Source organism: Enhydra lutris, unplaced genomic scaffold (genome assembly GCF_002288905.1).
Source record: "Enhydra lutris kenyoni isolate GAN:26980312 unplaced genomic scaffold, ASM228890v2 scaffoldscaffold21, whole genome shotgun sequence".
Classification (NCBI taxonomy): Eukaryota; Metazoa; Chordata; class Mammalia; order Carnivora; family Mustelidae; genus Enhydra; species Enhydra lutris.
The window spans coordinates 30,316,517-30,334,960 of record NW_019154105.1 but is presented as its reverse complement, the minus strand read 5'-3'; the positions used below and the strand labels follow the sequence as shown (position 1 = coordinate 30,334,960).

The 18,444-nt window shown below is 32.8% G+C and overlaps 1 protein-coding gene across 1 annotated transcript in view; it reads right to left on the bottom strand.

The window, feature by feature from the left end:
- Window positions 1-2,276: 2,276 nt before the first annotated feature.
- The window catches only part of LOC111149188 (gamma-aminobutyric acid type A receptor gamma1 subunit), a 68,468-nt gene continuing 52,300 nt past the window's right edge, over window positions 2,277-18,444 (bottom strand). Inside the window, exons 6-9 of the mRNA XM_022506133.1 lie at window positions 17,862-17,999; window positions 17,603-17,755; window positions 12,222-12,433; window positions 2,277-3,129 (exon numbers count right to left, since the gene is read on the bottom strand). Coding sequence (XP_022361841.1) covers window positions 2,860-3,129; window positions 12,222-12,433; window positions 17,603-17,755; window positions 17,862-17,999 — 773 coding nt within the window. The 3' untranslated portion in view covers window positions 2,277-2,859. The remainder of the gene's footprint in view (window positions 3,130-12,221; window positions 12,434-17,602; window positions 17,756-17,861; window positions 18,000-18,444) is intronic.

The following is an 18,444-nucleotide window of genomic DNA, read 5'->3' as shown; positions in this document are numbered from 1 at the left end:
TTTTTTTCTTTTCTTTTGCTTGCTTTCTTTCTTTTTTGTCTGTCTGCCTGTATTTTTTTCTTTTTTTTCCCTCAGAAACTACTTGGCATTTTAGGAATTAATTTCAAGTGTGCCTAAGTTTTTCTATGCAATTCAAGAATAAATAAAATATTATCGTGCAATTGTAAACTCAAGAGAATAAAATTGTTCCAGTCACAATTTCCCTTGTCAGAACTTGTAGATCCTGGTCACATATTTAAAGGATTGATCTATAAATTAACGTTTTCCCAGATGATTCTAAATCCTTCTGCTCCATTTATCTTTCCTATCCTTTATATCCACTTCTTTGGTCTGTTAGTGTTGAAACCACTTAAAGCAGCTAAGAAGCACAGATTCCAGTGAGTCCAATAAATTCAGATAAAACTCTGAAAGGAGGATTTTTTAGAAAGTTGTTTCTTAACATGGTAAAACTTGAAAGAAGAGAGGGACAGGAATTAGACTGCATTCCCTTTAAAAATAAGTTCGATTTGATTTCTTATAAACAGAATCTATCTGTATCATCACCTTTTTATTCTCATTTTTAGAAATACTAAGATTTGTATCCCTTTCTTTCTGACCTACATATTTAAATAAAGCTGTTTAAAATTTCACTTGCTTTGTAAACAAAGTGCTTGTTTTGATGATCTATACAATGAATGTATGTAGTAAAGCATCTTTCATATTTTTATTAATTTTATTTCCACTTGTTAATATTGCCAACATTTAAAGCCAAGTTAATGGAACACCAATGAGAAAATCAAAGCTATTTATATTAAGCATTTTAAAGTATTTTAAAATATGGTCATGCTCAGTTGAAGAATCCCAGAATTAAAATTTCCTGCATGAAAGTGAGCAGGTTATAGCTTAGAACATGGAAATAGCCATAATACATTTTAGTGAAGTGTTTTATTCTTCATGAATACTTCATTTTCCATTTATCCATAAAGGAATCTTCACATTATGAATATCCATCAATACTCAGTTATAAAAATGAATGCATGAATAATTTCTAAGTGAATATATACATGGCCAAAGTTTGATTTGGCTCTCCATTCAAAAAAAGTAGTGTCGGTGGATATTGGGCCATTATCACTCAATTCATGCTTACATTTTTTTCAGAAGTTTATAATCAAAGTAAAAAAAATCTGACATAGCTGAGGAATGCACAATGAAATGTATTTAGATTTTTAAAAAACCCTATATATTCTATAAAGATAAGCATAACCATGCCAGAGCCTCATTCATGTATTCACTCATCATGTGGGGGATTACTGCATTAAAAACTAGTATCAAATGCACAGGTGCTAGCTCATAAGCTAGCTCACATACCATAAGATAAGTTTGAACACAAAACTCCTTATCCTCATACTTGCTCTTGGCAATGGAAACAATTTTTAAAGGTTATCTCGGAGATCACGTAGTGATTTCCCAAAAAATTAGGTGGTGGTGAATGAATGTGGAGTTCTTATAAACAACGGATGTGCTTAACTATTTACAGGAATGTAGTGATTAAAGTCTAAATTTAACTCTCCTCTTAACGAGAGAAGCATTTGGGAAACTACCAAACAACAGGCTTTACACACAGTGTGCCTTTCTCTGTTCCTGTCTCTTAGAGTGTAGAAAGCTGCGGCACTCATGTTCCTCAGAAGGACCTCGAACAGAACTCCACTTTTAATGTGATCTTTGAGACTGCTTTCATTTTTTTTTTTTAAGAGAACATCATAACAATTTATAACATAGATATAAAACTGACAGTGTAGGAGCTGGCAAAGACAACATGTGACACACACCTAAAACTGTATTTCTAGGACACTTTTAGTCTGGCAATTATTAATAGTACATATTTAAGACCATATCCTCAATATGAACTGTTACTCAATTTGCTAGATAATAATTCTTTTCCCACAATGAGTGAATACAAACACTGTTCTTCATTTTTTTTTTTTTCCAATTTAGGGAACATAATACTTTTGTAGAGCAAAAAGAAAAAATCAATTCTTTCTGTATTTAATTTCAGTGTTGGTAGGTCTAAACATTTCAGTGTTAACTTCTTCATACTTCATAAATACTGTGAGCCAGAGAATAAAATGGTTAAATGTAACTTCTTTTTCAACTATATTTAAAATATAAATTACTTTGGTGGTTTTCATCCTACTTTGTAAATCACCAAAACTGAAGTAACTACAATACTATTTAATATTGTGTCAGGAAATGGATTTGATTAAAATACAGATAAAAATTGGCCTTTTAATAAGGTAATAATTGGTCTTTTATTCTAATTTAATTTGTTCTTGGGAGTAAAATATCTGGATATAAATGCCAGGAAATCTTGGCTTTATGGTTTTAATTAGCTCTATTCCAAACAGGCCATACAAATAAAAACTAAGAAAAAAAATCAAAATAACAACATTTTCTAAACAAAAAATTACTACATAACATTAGGCAGGAGGTTAAGTTCCCATTACAAACAATGATAGATTATATTTAAATAAAATATTATTAAAGTTATTAAATTATTCCATCTTTAAAATATGAATCATGGAACTTATGAATTCAAAATCCTAATGGGATACAAATAAAATAAATAAGATTAAGGTAAAAATATATAATAGTATTTTACTATACTTAATTCTGCAACTAATCTCTTTTACATATATTTAAGTAAATTAAAATGAAAGCTGCTGCTTTATTTACCTATGAGTCGGTAGAATAGTTACAATGCTTTTACATTTTAACCATTGGTTTCTCTGCATTTTAAATTTAAACTTCATATTACTGAAATGCAATAGATTATATTGGCTTTAGTTAAACTTCTTACGATTTTTGCCTGGTAAATAGAACTTATAAGTAAAGATAGCCAACCCAATAAACCAGATTGAACAGGGCAAAAGCTGTTGGGAAAAATATTCGAGAATAGGAGTCAATTTTAGCAATGCGTATGTGTATCCTTCCTTCCCTCCATGACCCTGTTCTGCAGTCTTCAAAGCAACAGAAGAAGCTGGCACAATCTTTGCCCTCCAAACACTGATACCCATAATCCTCTTCTCCATGGGGCAGAGAAATGTTATTCATTGGAATCAGAGTAGATCCAGGATGGAGTCCAGGGGACATCTGAGTAAAATAATAAATGAGTTTTTGAGAAAAAAATATAATAAAGAAAGATCAATTTGTCTCCTCAAGGCAAACCCTAAAAGACTGATATGCAATAAAAATAATCTTAGTTTACAGAAATCAAAGAGGTATTCAATCCTAATGTGTTTTTAGATTATAGTTTACTTTGTAAGACATAAATTACAAAGACCATGCAGGAAAAAAACCTCATATATGCAATATATTTTATAGCTTTAGAAAATTGACCTACCAAAATATATTATGTAATTTATTTATTTTAGTGATAATGAGAACAAATAGCAAAGATGACATTTTCATAATGCAGAAAAGCTCTGAGGAGCTGTGAATGAATAAAAAACACACAGGTTGGGTTTGTAACAGTGGATAAGGCATCATATTTTGGAGACAGAATATACAGGAGTTAAAAACTCAGGTTTGAGAACAACTGTGTTCAAATTTGACTTTTTCTACCAATATAGCTATACTCACAGCTAGAATTATATTAACACCTAATCTTTGTGATGGCTGTGATGAGTAAATTTCAGGGCTTATTTAAAAGATAACTGCTCCATCTTGCCCAGTTATAATAGTTATTATTATCAGGATTATTTGAGACACATATCAAATTAACTTTTTATGATACCAGGTTCTGAATAATACTTATATAATAAAAATATTTTTTAAAAAAATATTTAGAAATCAAGCAAGTCTAGGATACCATGAAACGCTAAAGAAATCACTTTGGAGTCAGTCAGGCTTGGACAGAAATCCCAGCTCTGGCCAGGAAAGCTATGTTGCTCTGAACAGAAAATGTTAGTGCTCTTCTTTTTATCCCTGTGTCTTCTCCTTTACAAAAGTCACAATAATACATAGATCCATTAGATAATTAAATGAGATGATGTACGTAAAGCAGAAAGCAAAACATTTTAAACATAGCAAGTATTCATCATAGGTAATCTTTTTGTTATTTTCATTGTCATTGACAGTGTGGTATAAAATACATGCTTAAATAAGGAACAATAACAATAATCTGGACCTCACAAAAAATGCTACTGGAGGAAAAAAAAAAAACCCATTAATGAACTCTTGAAAAAATGGCAATTAAAACATTATTGAAGACTGCAGCTTTAGTAACACTTCCTTCAGAATTCCTGCATATTTTGGGAGTTATTTTAAAATGTGAATCTTAAGATATGGTCCATATATACAATGGAGTATTATGCCTCCATCAGAAAGGATGAATACCCAATTTTTGTAGCAACATGGATGGGACTGGAAGAGATTATGCTGAGTGAAATAAGTCAAGCAGAGAGAGTCAATTACCATATGGTTTCACTTACTTGTGGAGCATAAGGACTAACACCGAGGACATTGGGAGATAGGAGAAGTGAGATGGGGGAAATCAGAGGGGAAGACAACCCATGAAAGACCATGGACTCTGAGAAACAAATTGAGGGTAGGGGTTGTATGAGCCTGGTGGTGGGTATTATGGAGGGCAAGTATTGCAGAGATCACGGAGTGTGCAACATAAACAGTGAATTTTGGAACACTGAAAAAATAAAATTAAAAAGTACAAAAAATGTGAACATTACAACTTGTTATAATTGGTGGCTTTATTATCTAATCACTAAATATAATGTTGAGATTATTAAAATTATTTTAACCTGATCTTAAATTCTTCCTAATGAAAATATTTGCAACATTTTTTATCCTACATTTTGAAATAAAGAAATTTCAAAGCCATGAAAATTAAACATTGTATGGAAAAGTTTTCTAAAAAATTAAACACAAAAAGTAATTTTAAAAAATTTGGATCTATATTCAAATCCATTTTGTTTCAAATCCAAACCACTAAATATTAAAATTCAGTCGATGTCAAAGGAGCCAATAATCATATTTAGTGATATTTTAAAAGATAAATGCATCACACAAGTCATAATAATAGAAACAAAATGTGCAGCCTGAAGATAAGGAATACATCCTAAACACAAATAAATTCATTACTCTATGTGCCTGGATGTATCATAAAAAGCAGAAGCAATATATTATTAAATGTTAATGACATATGTTTTGAGCTTGACACTTGGGGATACTTGACTAGACTCTGAAATTTTAGTGGAACACTAAAATCATGTACAAAATGAGGCAAATTGGTATTCATTTCCTTGTCACTTAATACTTAAATAGCATATGTTCAAATGCTAATCTGAGTGAAAATTGATTAAAATACAAGCTTGTTAGTTGACAATTTCAAGGTTATACGGCACAAAATGCGTTCTATATATCATTAGCACTGCCATAAATGGGAAGATGGTGTGTTTGATGGAAGATATCAATTGTGCATGAGGAAGATGATTAAACATTAGAGTGTCCAAAAGTGGAGAAAAACTGCAAGTGGTTCATTTTAAAACTGGACTAATCTCTGGTGGTCAAAATCAGGGAGAGCTTCTACTGCAGTGACACTTCCAATTGACAATTTTCCAGTTTCCTGCTTTCCCTTCAAAACACCACAAGTTCATAAAGTGAAAGAAGCTACACTTTAATGAATGGTAGATGTGAATAGAAATATGACTTCATAGGTGCTGAGAAAAATATCCTGAGCTGACACAGTAGCAATAAAATAAAATATTTCGACACAGATTATGACCTGGCGACCACTAATGATGGAGTAATCAGAAGAATATACATATTCTAAACCTTATTTATCTGAAGTGCAACTGTTTCATTTCTCAAGTAAAACTCCTGTGGCCCCCCCCAAAATAGCAAGCATTGAAAAAATAAGAAATAAATCAATTTAAGTAATATAAAAAGAAACTACATAACCAAGTAGGATTTTCTTTTACCTTAAATAATATAGTTTTGAGACTATACCATTTGTTATTCTTTGAAAAAGTCACTAGGAATATAACTGAATTTAACATTTTGAGAAACTGATCCCATTCTCATTATTAAAGATATATTTGTCTGGCTATATGTTATATACTACATTATTTATATATTAAAGGTTTATTTATTTATTATTTGAAGGGGCGCTAGGGGCAGAGGGACACAGAGAAAAAGAGCGTCTCAAGCAGATTCCCTGCACAGCACAGAGCCCAACATGGGGCTCAGCCTCTAAGACTATGATCTGAGCAGAAATTGGGCAGAAACCTACTAAGCCACCCAGGTGCCCCCCACCTCTATTTTTAAAAAATTTATTTATTTATTATTTGAAAGCGAGAGTAAATACTACATTATTTATATATTAGTAATAGATTTAAATATACAAAATATATTTCAAGCACCAAGATACACTAATGCCAAAGAAATATTAAGTAGTAAAGAAAATATTTATGTTAATTAAGTAGTAAAGAAAATAATTATGTATGTGTATTTGTGTATGTTTGTATATTATAATTATTACTTGTATCATATACTAATATCATCAATGTTATTAAATATTAGTAACATTAATATCAAACATTATTAGGTCATGTTACCAATATTATGAAATACTAATATTTCTGTTATTAATTTCCCATTTAAAACTTTGCATGGGAGAATGCAAGCCTGAGCACAGGTTTTCTCCACTCCACTTTTATAAAATTCCATTGAAGTATCAGTTGGGATTTCAAAAACTACAAAATCCACATCAGTGTTAAAAACAGAGAGGAAGTGGATTTGAGCAGCCAGTTAGCATGTCAGAATTTGTACTGTCTTTGAAAGACAAAGAACAGGTGAAAATAGGCCAACATTTCAGGAAGCCACATTTCAGAAGAGGCTCAGAAAATGGAAAATTTTTGTCTTTTTAATCTCCATTTATTTTTAATTTAATTTTTTTCAGTGTTCCAAAATTCATTGTTTATGCACCACACCCAGTGCTCCATGCAATACGTGCCCTCCTTACTACCCACCACCAGGCTTACCCAACCCCTCAACCCCCTCTCCTCCAAAACTCTCAGTTTGTTTCTCAGAGAAAATGGAAACTTGACTGTGGGAGCTATTGTTCCCACCCAAGACACTTCAGAAATACTGTAATGCAGGATGAATGGGGATGATAAACAGGATGGAAAACATGAGGTTAGTTAAACGTCTATCTCCAGAAGAGCTACCGCTGTTTGAACCACTGCTCATCTGTGTATATAAAGAAGAAGCGATGCTGACAGGTCAGAGGCTGCTTATGTTTAGAACTCTGTAACTTCTAAAAATAAATAAACAGATAAATTTATGCCTCTCCAGGGAGGATTAGGGCTTATGAAGCTGATATTGGAATGTTCTAGTGATATCCTCATCATCACTTAGAATGTACATGTGTATGTCTGGAAGCAGTAAGATGTCACACTTCCCATCCACACACATGAGAATGAAATGTGACAGTTGCACACTCAACAGTTACAGGCCAAGCTTGCAGGGCCTACTGGTGAAAAATCACAGAGAACTTCCAAGGTAAACTAACAGTACAAAAGAAAAACATGAAGACAAACAGTGAAGTGAAAAAATATATATATAATAGTTTTGTTTTTTTTTTCCGAATATTTATTTATTTGACAGAGGAGACAAAGATCATGCGCACACAAGCAGGGGGAGCAGCAGGCAGAGGGAGAGGGAGAAGCAGGCTCCTGCTGAGCTGAGAGCCTGACATAAACCTCTATCCCCGGATCCTGGGATCATGACCTGAGCCAAAGACAGACCCTTAACCGACTGAACTACCCAGGCAACCCTAAAAAATTTCTTTTACAATTTATATTCACTGTAGAAAATATTTTGCTTCTGAAAAAGTATGAAACCAGTCATATAATTGAATTAATTCCCCTATAGTATCTTTGTTTACTTCTGATTTTTAACTTGTATTGTACTTTATGTATAGTATTTTTTCCATAACTAGATTTAAAGATTAATGAAAGCAAACAAACAAACACATACTATTGTTTTGTGTGTGGGTTTTTCTTTTTTTGTTTTTGTTTTTTTTCCTCTCCAAAGTGCCTTGTCCATGGTTGGTGAAATAAATTTCCATCATTGTACATTTTAACTAAATTGAGAGAATACAATAAGTCAGTCTGTCCTCAAATGGGCTAAAACAAGACCCTGATATAGGTATGTATAACATGGTTTTCTGAGATTCCTAATCATCTACGGGAGGAATATTCTAGTCTCAACATGACTACTTTTTAATTAGTAATGAGTGGCTTAGGGCACCTGGGTGGCTCAGTTGGTTAAGCAACTGACTTCGGCTCAGGTCGTGATCCTGGAGTCCCTGGATCGAGTTCCGCATCAGGATCCTTGCTCAGCAGGGAGTCTGCTTCTCCCTCTGACCCTCCCCCTTCTCATGCTCTCTCTCTCTCTCAAATAAATAAATAAAACCTTTAAAAAAAAAATAATGAGTGGCTTACCACAATTACATTTTTATGACCTTTATCGGTTTCATAGTCTTGATTTCATCCTTTAACTTTCTTAACTTCTTAGATTTAAAAAAAAAGGTATTGACATAAACACAATCGAATCATATTCTTAACAAGTATAAATAAAAACACAATAATATGTATTAGATGGGGTGGAAATATGGACCAAATGAAAACATCATTGATATTCACAATAAAAAATAAAGAGAAAGATATGGAAATAAGGATCAAAGGAAGGAAGGAACAAAGGAAGGAAGGTGGGAGGTGAGGGGGGAGATGGAGAGAATGAGGCAAAGAGGAAGAAAAGGGTCTAATATATCCCATGTACAGTAAGGTAAAAAAGCATTTTTATTAATTTGTGTTTTTAAAAGGATTCATGGAAGCTCAAAACCTAAATTGGGACACAGCCAAATATTATCTCTTTTTAAAATAAATTAGAATATTCTGGGATCCTCAGTTAAGCAGTCAGACCTCAAGAAGTTGATTTTGGTTTTGCTTAATAAGACATGTTGATCTTCCCAGCGACTCTAGTCAAGGTCTTTTTTTCTGACTTACTGCCATAACCTATCTAGAGAACAAAAGGAGGAAATGCTAGATTTTGAAGTATTCAGAATTTTGAGCTTAAGAAAGAAAATGTGGATATGGAAGGAAGAAAGAGAGGGGGAGAAGAGGAAGAAGGAGGAGGAGGGAAGAGGGAAGGGTTAGGAAAGAAACAAGAGGAAGAGGAAGAAGAAGAAAAACAGAAAGAGGAAGAAGAACAACAACAAAGAAACATTTGAAAGGGAGATGAACCATGAGGAACTCTGGACTCTGAGAAGCAGAGGGTTTTAGAGGGAAGGAGGGTGGGGGAATGGATTGGCCCTGTGACGGGTATTAAGGAGGGCAAGTATTGCATGGAGCACTGGGTGTTATACACAAACCATGAATCATGGAACACTACATCAAAAACTAATGATGTACCACTGTATGGTGACTAACATAACATAACAAGAATAAAAATAAAAAGAAAAAAAAGAAAGAGTGCCAAAGCAAGATCCTTCAAGTCTTGTGTGTTTGATTGTCCTGGCTAGCAGAAGAAAATGCAGATTCTACCAACCATTAACTAGAGCACTTGAGACAACAAGCAGAGCTGTTTATTCTTCATGAAAGTGCATTCTGATTTACTTGATTAACAAGACCAGATGGCTGAACACTGAACCAAGCAGGGAGTCAGATTTGATTACTGATTTCAGTTTTTCAATCAAAATGTCATTTAGTATTTAAAGAACTCATAAATCACATAACTGAACAGAAAGGAAAGACTATAGAACTTTATTTTGGCTCTAAAGAAAATATTTTTTTGTACCCAGGTAGTTGGTTATATGTACCAATTTAACTTTGGATGTTTGAAATTTAGTTTTTCAAAGCTCATATTTATTTTTTATTCCATATTTTTTAATCTTTACTGTTTGCTTCCTGGGCTTGATGCTAAATTTTAAATACTTAATATAACCTTTTTTCTTAAATAACTATTCTAGAACATTGTGTAGGACATGGGTGTCCTTAATAAATATTTGGTGAATGAAAGATTAAAAAACATCATAATTTTAAGTTTTGCACTCCAATGTTTAAGGTTTCTGAGTAAATGTGACAGTCAAACTGATTAGCTATAGTCCCAGAATAGACACTTGGTTGAGTGTCTTTGATAATATAATAATAGTATGTACATTATATATTCCTAGAATGAAATCAGAGAATCTATGTGAGCTTATAGATGTCCTGATTTTATTCACAATTTCTAGAAGTAAAATTTTCAAAGTAGCGATTGAGCATAGCTATGGATGAGTAAATAATGAAATGGAAAATTCAGGGAGGGTACTTTGCTTTGATTAATGGAAAACAGTAGAAAACCTGCATTTTTATTTACTTAAAAATGGAGCAAATGGATATTCAAATTGACATCATTGCCCTCAGATGGTTTGTCCCTTCAGGGGCTACAATATGTCCCACAGATAAGCTAAAATAGGATAAACTGAGAGAGTCACCAGCTAATTCTGCAATGTAAGCTCTCAAATGTGTACTACCAGCAATGTGCCCTGTTCTCTTGGAATACTCTGGGAAACCAAAAGCTAATGCACATAGGGTTTGGTCCTTGGAATATAACATGGAAAGTAAAATATAATTTAAGAATATGTCAAAGTTTTATAAAGAAATTAATGAAAACTGGGAGGAGGGATGAAAAGCATTGCATCCTAGAACTTACTAAATTAGGAGATAATATGGAAAATTCCATGCTTTATTATATACGCTCTATGGTAGGCTTACAAGCTTGCCACTCAAGCATAGCTGTTGTATATAGTTCTCATTTATTTAGGTATTTGGGAACAAATCTGCTTTGAAAACATTTGCTGGAATCATCAATAAAGTGCTGTTTTGGTCAATATTGGAAAAATAGATGTTTGCTTTTCTGAGTCTTATGAGAACAGGAATATAAAGGAAGGATTACAAACTTCAGGCACCAGAAAAGGCCTGGGTATGAGTCTTGGATTTTCCACTTCCTCAGACTGTCTTTGTGCAAATTACTGAACTTGTACTCATAAGAGCATAAATGAAATCATGCAGGTAAAACACCTGGTATACTCAGGAAGTGTTGGATATTATTTTAAGGTTGTTGTAATTGCCATTAGATAAGAATTTATAGTCAATCACCCAACACTTAAGTATCTTAGAATTAATAGAACCAATTCTAATATATCAACTTGATATATTAGATTATAGATTAGATAATTATAGATTAGATATATTAGATGTTGTTATACATGTTGAAGTAGATATAGGATAGGGAAGGGGGAGTAAGGGCACAGAAATACATACAAACCAAAAACACTTTTTAGTTATGACTTTCAAACACAGCTGAATACTAACATTAAAGAGGGTTCTTTAACTCTAAAAATGAAGCAATTTTTTGGGCCACCTGTTGTTAGTACCCAAATCCTAAGAAACAAAATAGAATCAAAGAGAGATCTTAAATAATTTTTTCAGGTACTAAGAATCTACCACTGAGGAAAAAATCACAGCATAAGAAACCACTCTTTGAAAGGGGACCTTAGAGTCTTTTCTAAGGGGAAGTATTAATATATATTTTTCTTGACAGAATAGTCATTAAAATCTTAGGCTGAGTAAAATAAGTCAAGCAGAGAAAGTCAATTATCATATGGTTCCACTTATTTGTGGAACATAAGGAATAACAGGGAAGACATTAGGAAGAGGAAGGGAAAAATGAAGGGGAAAAATTGGAGGGAGAGATGAACCATGAGAGACTGTGGACTTCAAAAACAAACTGAGGGTTTCAGAGGGGATGGTGTTGGGGGGATGGTTTGGCCTGGTGAGGGCATGTATTGCATGGAACACCAGGTGTTCCATGCAAACAATGGGTATTAAAGAGGGCATGTATTGCATGGAGCATTGGGTGCTATATGCAAACAATGAATCTCAGAACACTACATCAAATCTAATGATGTACCGTATGGTGACTAACATAACATAATAAAAAAGGAAGGAAGGAAGGAAGGAAGGAGAGAAAGAAAGAAAACTCCAGTTTCATCTTAATGGGATTTGGCTTTTGTTAGACTATCTCAAGAATCCCTATTAGTCTAAGCGAATATAACATGAGTACTCAAAATAGTATTTCAAATAGTAAGTTTCTGTTTATAAAAATAGAGATTTTTAACATACCGAGCTTTTATTCTTTAGCTTTTTGTCTCTAGTAGTCTTTACTTTTTTGTTGCTGGTAAAATAATGCAAAGTGCCATATTCCATCAAGGCTGCAAAAACAAAAATGAAACAAACAGAAACAAAGAGATCCATCGCAGTCACGTAAGAAACCTTAGGTAAGGACTTCCTGGCGATTGTGCTCAGAGTTGTCATAGTCAGAACTGTAGTGATACCTGTGGAGGGAGGGGGAAGATACAAAATAAAACATAGCAACCCATTTTTATTCTTCCATCTGATTTGGCAATGTTGGGAGTAGAAAGAAACAATGGAAACAAAAGAATATGATTACCCGTGATTTACAGAAAAAATGATTGGTAACCATAGCTACCTTACTTTCAATGTGATCTTTGTGTCTGCAATGAGTTTTAATCATCTAAATTTGTGGACTACAAGTTGCTGACTCTGCACACTCATTTTCCCATTCTTCATAGCAAGAGACTGTCCAATTTTTAGCTGGTATGAAGATGAATGGAAGAACTTCTTTGCCACCTTTGCTCAGCTATGTGTGGACACAAGCTGAGATCTAGCCAAGGAGAATTAAGTCAAGAGTGTAAACAGTGTCCAACAGATGGCATTTAAAAATGCAAAAAGGGGGAACCTGGGTGGCTCAGTTGGTTAAGCAACTGCCTTCGGCTCAGGTCATGATCCTGGAGTCCCAGGATCAAGTCCCACATCAGGCCCTCTGCTCATCAGGGAGCTGGCTTCTCCCTCTGCCCCTTGCCCCTTTCATGCTCTCTCTCTCTCTCAAATAAATAAAATCTTTAAAAAAAATGCAAAAAGGGCATCAAAAGTTTCAAATTTCCAATTGTAAAGTAGATAAGTCATGGGGAGGTAATGCAAAAAGCATGGTGATTATAGTTAATAAGACTGTGTTGTATATTTACAAGTTTCTGAGAGTAGATCTCCAAAGTTCTCATCACAAGAAAATAAATTTTGTGACTATGTATGTTAACTAGACATGATACTGGTCATTTTGCAACATATACAAATATTGAAACATTAGGTTGTACTCCTAGAACTAATATAATGTCAATTGTATTTCAATAAAAATAAAAGATGGCATTAAAGAGATGGAAAATGCCTGTCTTTCCTTCTTCCTCATAGCTTTCTCCATGAAATGCAATGGCCAGGGCACCAACAGCCATCTTAGAACATTATATAATCATGAGAATTAAAATCATCCACAACACCAGCAGAAAACTGGAAGGAAACTGAGCCCCTCACATAGAAATCACCTTTTGACTACATACCTCTGGACTTCTCACATGAAAAACAAATACTCTTCCTCCTAATAAGCTACATTGATTTGAGGTTTTCTACCACACATAGTTAAAATTAATCTAAACTAGTACAGTGTTTCCATATGCAATAACTTGAATTAGCACTATTTTTTTAAAATCTCAAAGTTTAAGCAAAAAATACTGGCTAGCTTATGTCAATGGCTAAAAAAAAAGCACAGGGAAAATCTTTATATTTTAAAGAATCCAACATATAAATTGGGTATCTCCCTGGGCCTCAGCCCTGTGTATGTATCTCTGTGTATGTCCTTGTTTCTCTTTAGTGCTGCCTTTCTTATGGTTCTTACAACTGCTAATCTTGATATCCCCTAACTCACAGCTGTACAGGACACATCTCTCCTTACTTAAACTGCTGTAATTCTCATTCTATGTCCACCAAATATAGCTCCATGAATGGAATTATGTACTTTTCAAAAAGTATTTAATGTAATGCAAAACTCTTCATAATTTGGCCAATTATTTATACTGTGGCAACATCAATGATGGAAAAAAAATAGAAAGGGTCTCTTTAATATAATGAAGGCAATACTACCTTTATCCTCATGTCTCCTTTGAAACATGCCCTAATAATTCCTCTTACGCACTTGTCTTTTTACTTGTATCATCACATAGGATTGAAAAAAAAGTGAAGACAGGGGTATGATGTATTGGGAGTCATGGTGACAAATTTAGGTTCAAATTCTGACTCTTTTATCTATGAGCTCTGTGACCTTAAGGAAGTTTCTTAACTCCTCTGTGCCTTTCATCTAAAAAATTGACACAGAAATATCTTGCTTAGTTCTTATAATACATTTATACATAAGATATTTATTGTATTTATTAGATTTTAAGGTGGATACTTAGAATATTAATTTTATATCTTCCTTTCTAATATTAGCATGTAAAGCTATAATTTCCCCTCTAAGCAATGTTTTAGTTGCATCTCACAATTATTTATATATTAAATACTAATTACTTGAAATTTAGGAATATTTTCTAATTTCCAGTTTGACCCAAGTGTTATCTAAAGGGTCATTTTAAAATTTCCAACTAGATAAGGCCATTATTATCTATATTATTTATATTAATAATTTTTTTTTAATTTTTAGAAAGGGGGCAAGAGAGAAAGAGTGAGAGAGATGGAGGCATCGGGAAAATCCCAAGCAGGCTCCATGCCCCCACCACGAAGCCTGACTTGGGGCATGGGTGCCACAATCCTGAGATTGTGACATAACCCAAAATCAAGAGTCAAATACTCAATGGCTTGAGCAACCCAAGTGCTCCTATTTATATTAATTTTTAATTTACTTCCATTATGGTCAGAAAATATACTCTGGAAAATTTTGGTATTTTAAATTTTATTGAGATCTGGGTTAATGATCCATATGAACTTGAAAATATGATATACTCTGTAGTTAGGTGTAGTCTTCTATAAATATCAATCAGGTCAAGTAGTTGATAATTTCATTTAGATTTTCTACATTTTCATTGATTTTCTTCCATGTATTTTTTCTATCAGTGATGAAAAAGGATGTTAAAATATCCAAATATGATTACAGATTTCTTTTTTCCCTATTATCTCTGACAATTTTTGCTTCAATTATTTTAAACCAAAACGATAAAGGTTAGGCATATGGTAACTGCTAAATGATTTCCATGAATAAACAAGTCTTTCTTCTTCCTCACCTAATGCACTTTTTTTTTCTGGTAACTTACTAAATCATAACATTGTCACAGTCAGACAAAAGTAGATTTCCAAATGTATCCCTGGCTTCCATACTTACGTCCCAATTTACTAAAGAAAACACTTAAAGATAGTGTGTGTTTTGATTTCAATATCAATGACTGCATTAAATTTCACTTTATTAAAATACTATTACATTCCTATTCATAAAATAATGAAAACTAGAGCAGAATTTAGCTTTCAGACATTTCTTTAATTTAGTAATTATTATCACAGTGTTAGCTTAAAAATTGGTGGATTTCCTCTTAAATTATCTTTGAATCCATGATAATAAGAAAATCTTTGTGTTATTAAGCAGATTCATTTATATTTACTGCTCAAAATCCTACATGTCACATTGAGAATAAAATCGAAAGTCCATAAAGTAACCTACTAAACCTACATGATCTAACAGTTAGCCATATCTCCAATTTCACTTTTCTCTTTACAGTCAGTTCTAGCCATAGCTGTCTTTTTTCTGACCTTCAAGCATGATGGCAGGGAAGATCCCATTTTAGGACCTGGTGGTTCTCTCTGTCTGACCTATCTTTCTACCACATATCCACCAAGCTAGCTCCCATGCTATACTGGGTCTCTGCTACCTCCTCAAAGAGGTGTAGCCTGACTCCACAGGATAAAATAGCAAACATCATATTCACATGCACAATCTCCTGCCATTCTCTTGCCATTTATTTTGCTTTCTTTTCATAGCCCTTATTACTCACTGATGTTACATGCTCTTTATATTTGTACATTACCTGCACACCCCACTAAAACATAAATGCTATGAACATGGGGATTTTATAGCTACTGTTCACTGTTAGCACTGAAGCACTTAGAACACTGCCTGCTTCATAAAAAAAACATTTGGTAAATGTTTGCTAAAACACAACGTGGAATAAATGAGGTCAGGAAATTGTACTTCCATGACATGTATATGCATGTTTGTATTTGTGTGCATATACTTGCTTAAAAAAATTTTGAGCTCCAGATACATAGGGTCCAAAACTGTAAGAGATATTCTTCAAGTTAGATCTGACTATGACTTATCTAAATGTTGATATGCTACTATTAAAAAATATGAATTCATATAACAATACAATTCCACAACTGGCTATTCCCTTTGAAGATAAAATGCCTTGGTTTCTGGCTTCACACAAATATCATGGTAGAAATAATCTATTCAAATTTTCTTTGGGAAAAATATGACAATAATGTTTAAAAACAAAAATATAATATTCAAGTCATACTCATAGTATCATACAAAGAATCTAAAATAATTTATTTACATTGGAACATAAAATAATTTGAAATAATAATAGTTTAAATAGGAAACAAAACTCAGGTATTGAGTTCATTTTATTCACTAGCTGTAAGTACACTTCTCTTTAGACCCCACAAGGGACTGCATTTTCAAATATAGAGCTGGGTGCCTCAGGCTTTATCTTGCCACTTCTATATGATTTGCTTTTTACTGTATTTATTAAACGGAGTTATTCACGAGCTATCATAAAAACCACATGAAAACCTCATTATTGTTGAAAACAGACTGTCCCAACTTTATATATTTTAAGACACAGTTATCAGTAGTGTGATTCATGTCTTGCACTGATCTTGGGAATGAAATTGATCAATAAGTTATCTTTGTATATCAATACATAAATGGAAGTTATTTTCTTTTAAACAAACACACAGTAATTAGACACATTTTCTTATATGGTTTTGATTATTGCAATTGATTGCTAAAGAAAGAAACCAAAAGATTATTTTTTCAAGTATGAATTACAAATTACCCTCTTAATCAGTGTTATTGTGCAGACAACTCTCAAAATATTCATAGACTAATTACACATTTTATAGATTACAGAAGCCCAGAAGTTTCTTGCCCCTTTCAGTGACTTGCCTTTTAGAAAAGTTCACTGTTGATTAGCACCATTGTAAGAGCAAGGGATTTCAAAGCCTTCTAAACACACATTGGTCAATAAATACTGGCTATCAGTGAGTGAGCTAAAAAATAAAATAAAATCTTGATGAACAGTGATTAAAAATATAGACCAAATTGAGATTCAGGGATTATGTATGGGTTTTGTTTATTAATTCCTGCTGAGTATTTATGTTTCCTTTGAACTCCATTAGCAGGAAAATTTTAAATTCTTTGTGATTCTACTTCCTGCTTATTTGTCATATAGTCATTTCAACATTTTATAAAGCACTAGAATACTTGTAAATTTTTGTTTGATTGTAATGTAGAGAAATATTATAACATATTCAATGATGAACTTTCTTCACACTAAAATATTTTAACAGTCCCATGATACTATAGCATAATATTCATATCATACCAAGTGATGTTCTTGCTGGTACTGCATCCTTATTGATCCAAAAAGACACCCAAGAAAGAACAACGGTCAGGATACATGGAATGTAGGTTTGAATAGTGAAATATCCCATTCGTCTGCTCAGGTCAAAAAAAATTGTCATGATAACATAATCCCCTGGAAGAAAGAAGTTTTATTTTTGCTATTAAAATATATAAAAGTATAGATCCAAACCTATAGATTTAAATAAAAAATCATTCATTGATTGGCATTTCCTTCTTACCAGAGATTGTGTGAGAAATTTCAGTTGAGTTCCGTAACCCTACAAATGCAAACTGATATAATCTCCAGTATTTAGGATCAGCCACTTCTACAGAAGGTTTTTTCCACTTATACTCAATTTCATTTTTAGGGTACCCATCTAGGTAAAAATTAAAATAAAAATATATAGATTACCAAGATTCAAATCTGTTACTGCTTCAATACCAACATCATTCCAAATTCATTTTTATATTATAGGTATATCATGGCATAAAACATGGCATAAAATAGTTTGAAAAATCATATAACGATTAAATAATGATAATCCATGTAACTCCACTTAACTAAAAAAAAAAAAAAATAGAATCATGTTAGTGTCTAGGGAAACTCAAGTGTCCACTCCGATATAAAATTCTATCTCATAAATAGAGGTAACCACTAACTTGATTTCTGTGAAATCTTTCCCTTATGTTTCTGTTATTGATTTTCTGATATCTGTTTCTAAACCATAGTTTATTTTACATTCTATTTGAATTCTAGATTGTTGCCATACTAGATGCATTACTTTATATTTTACTTATTTTGATACAATATTTGTAATAGTC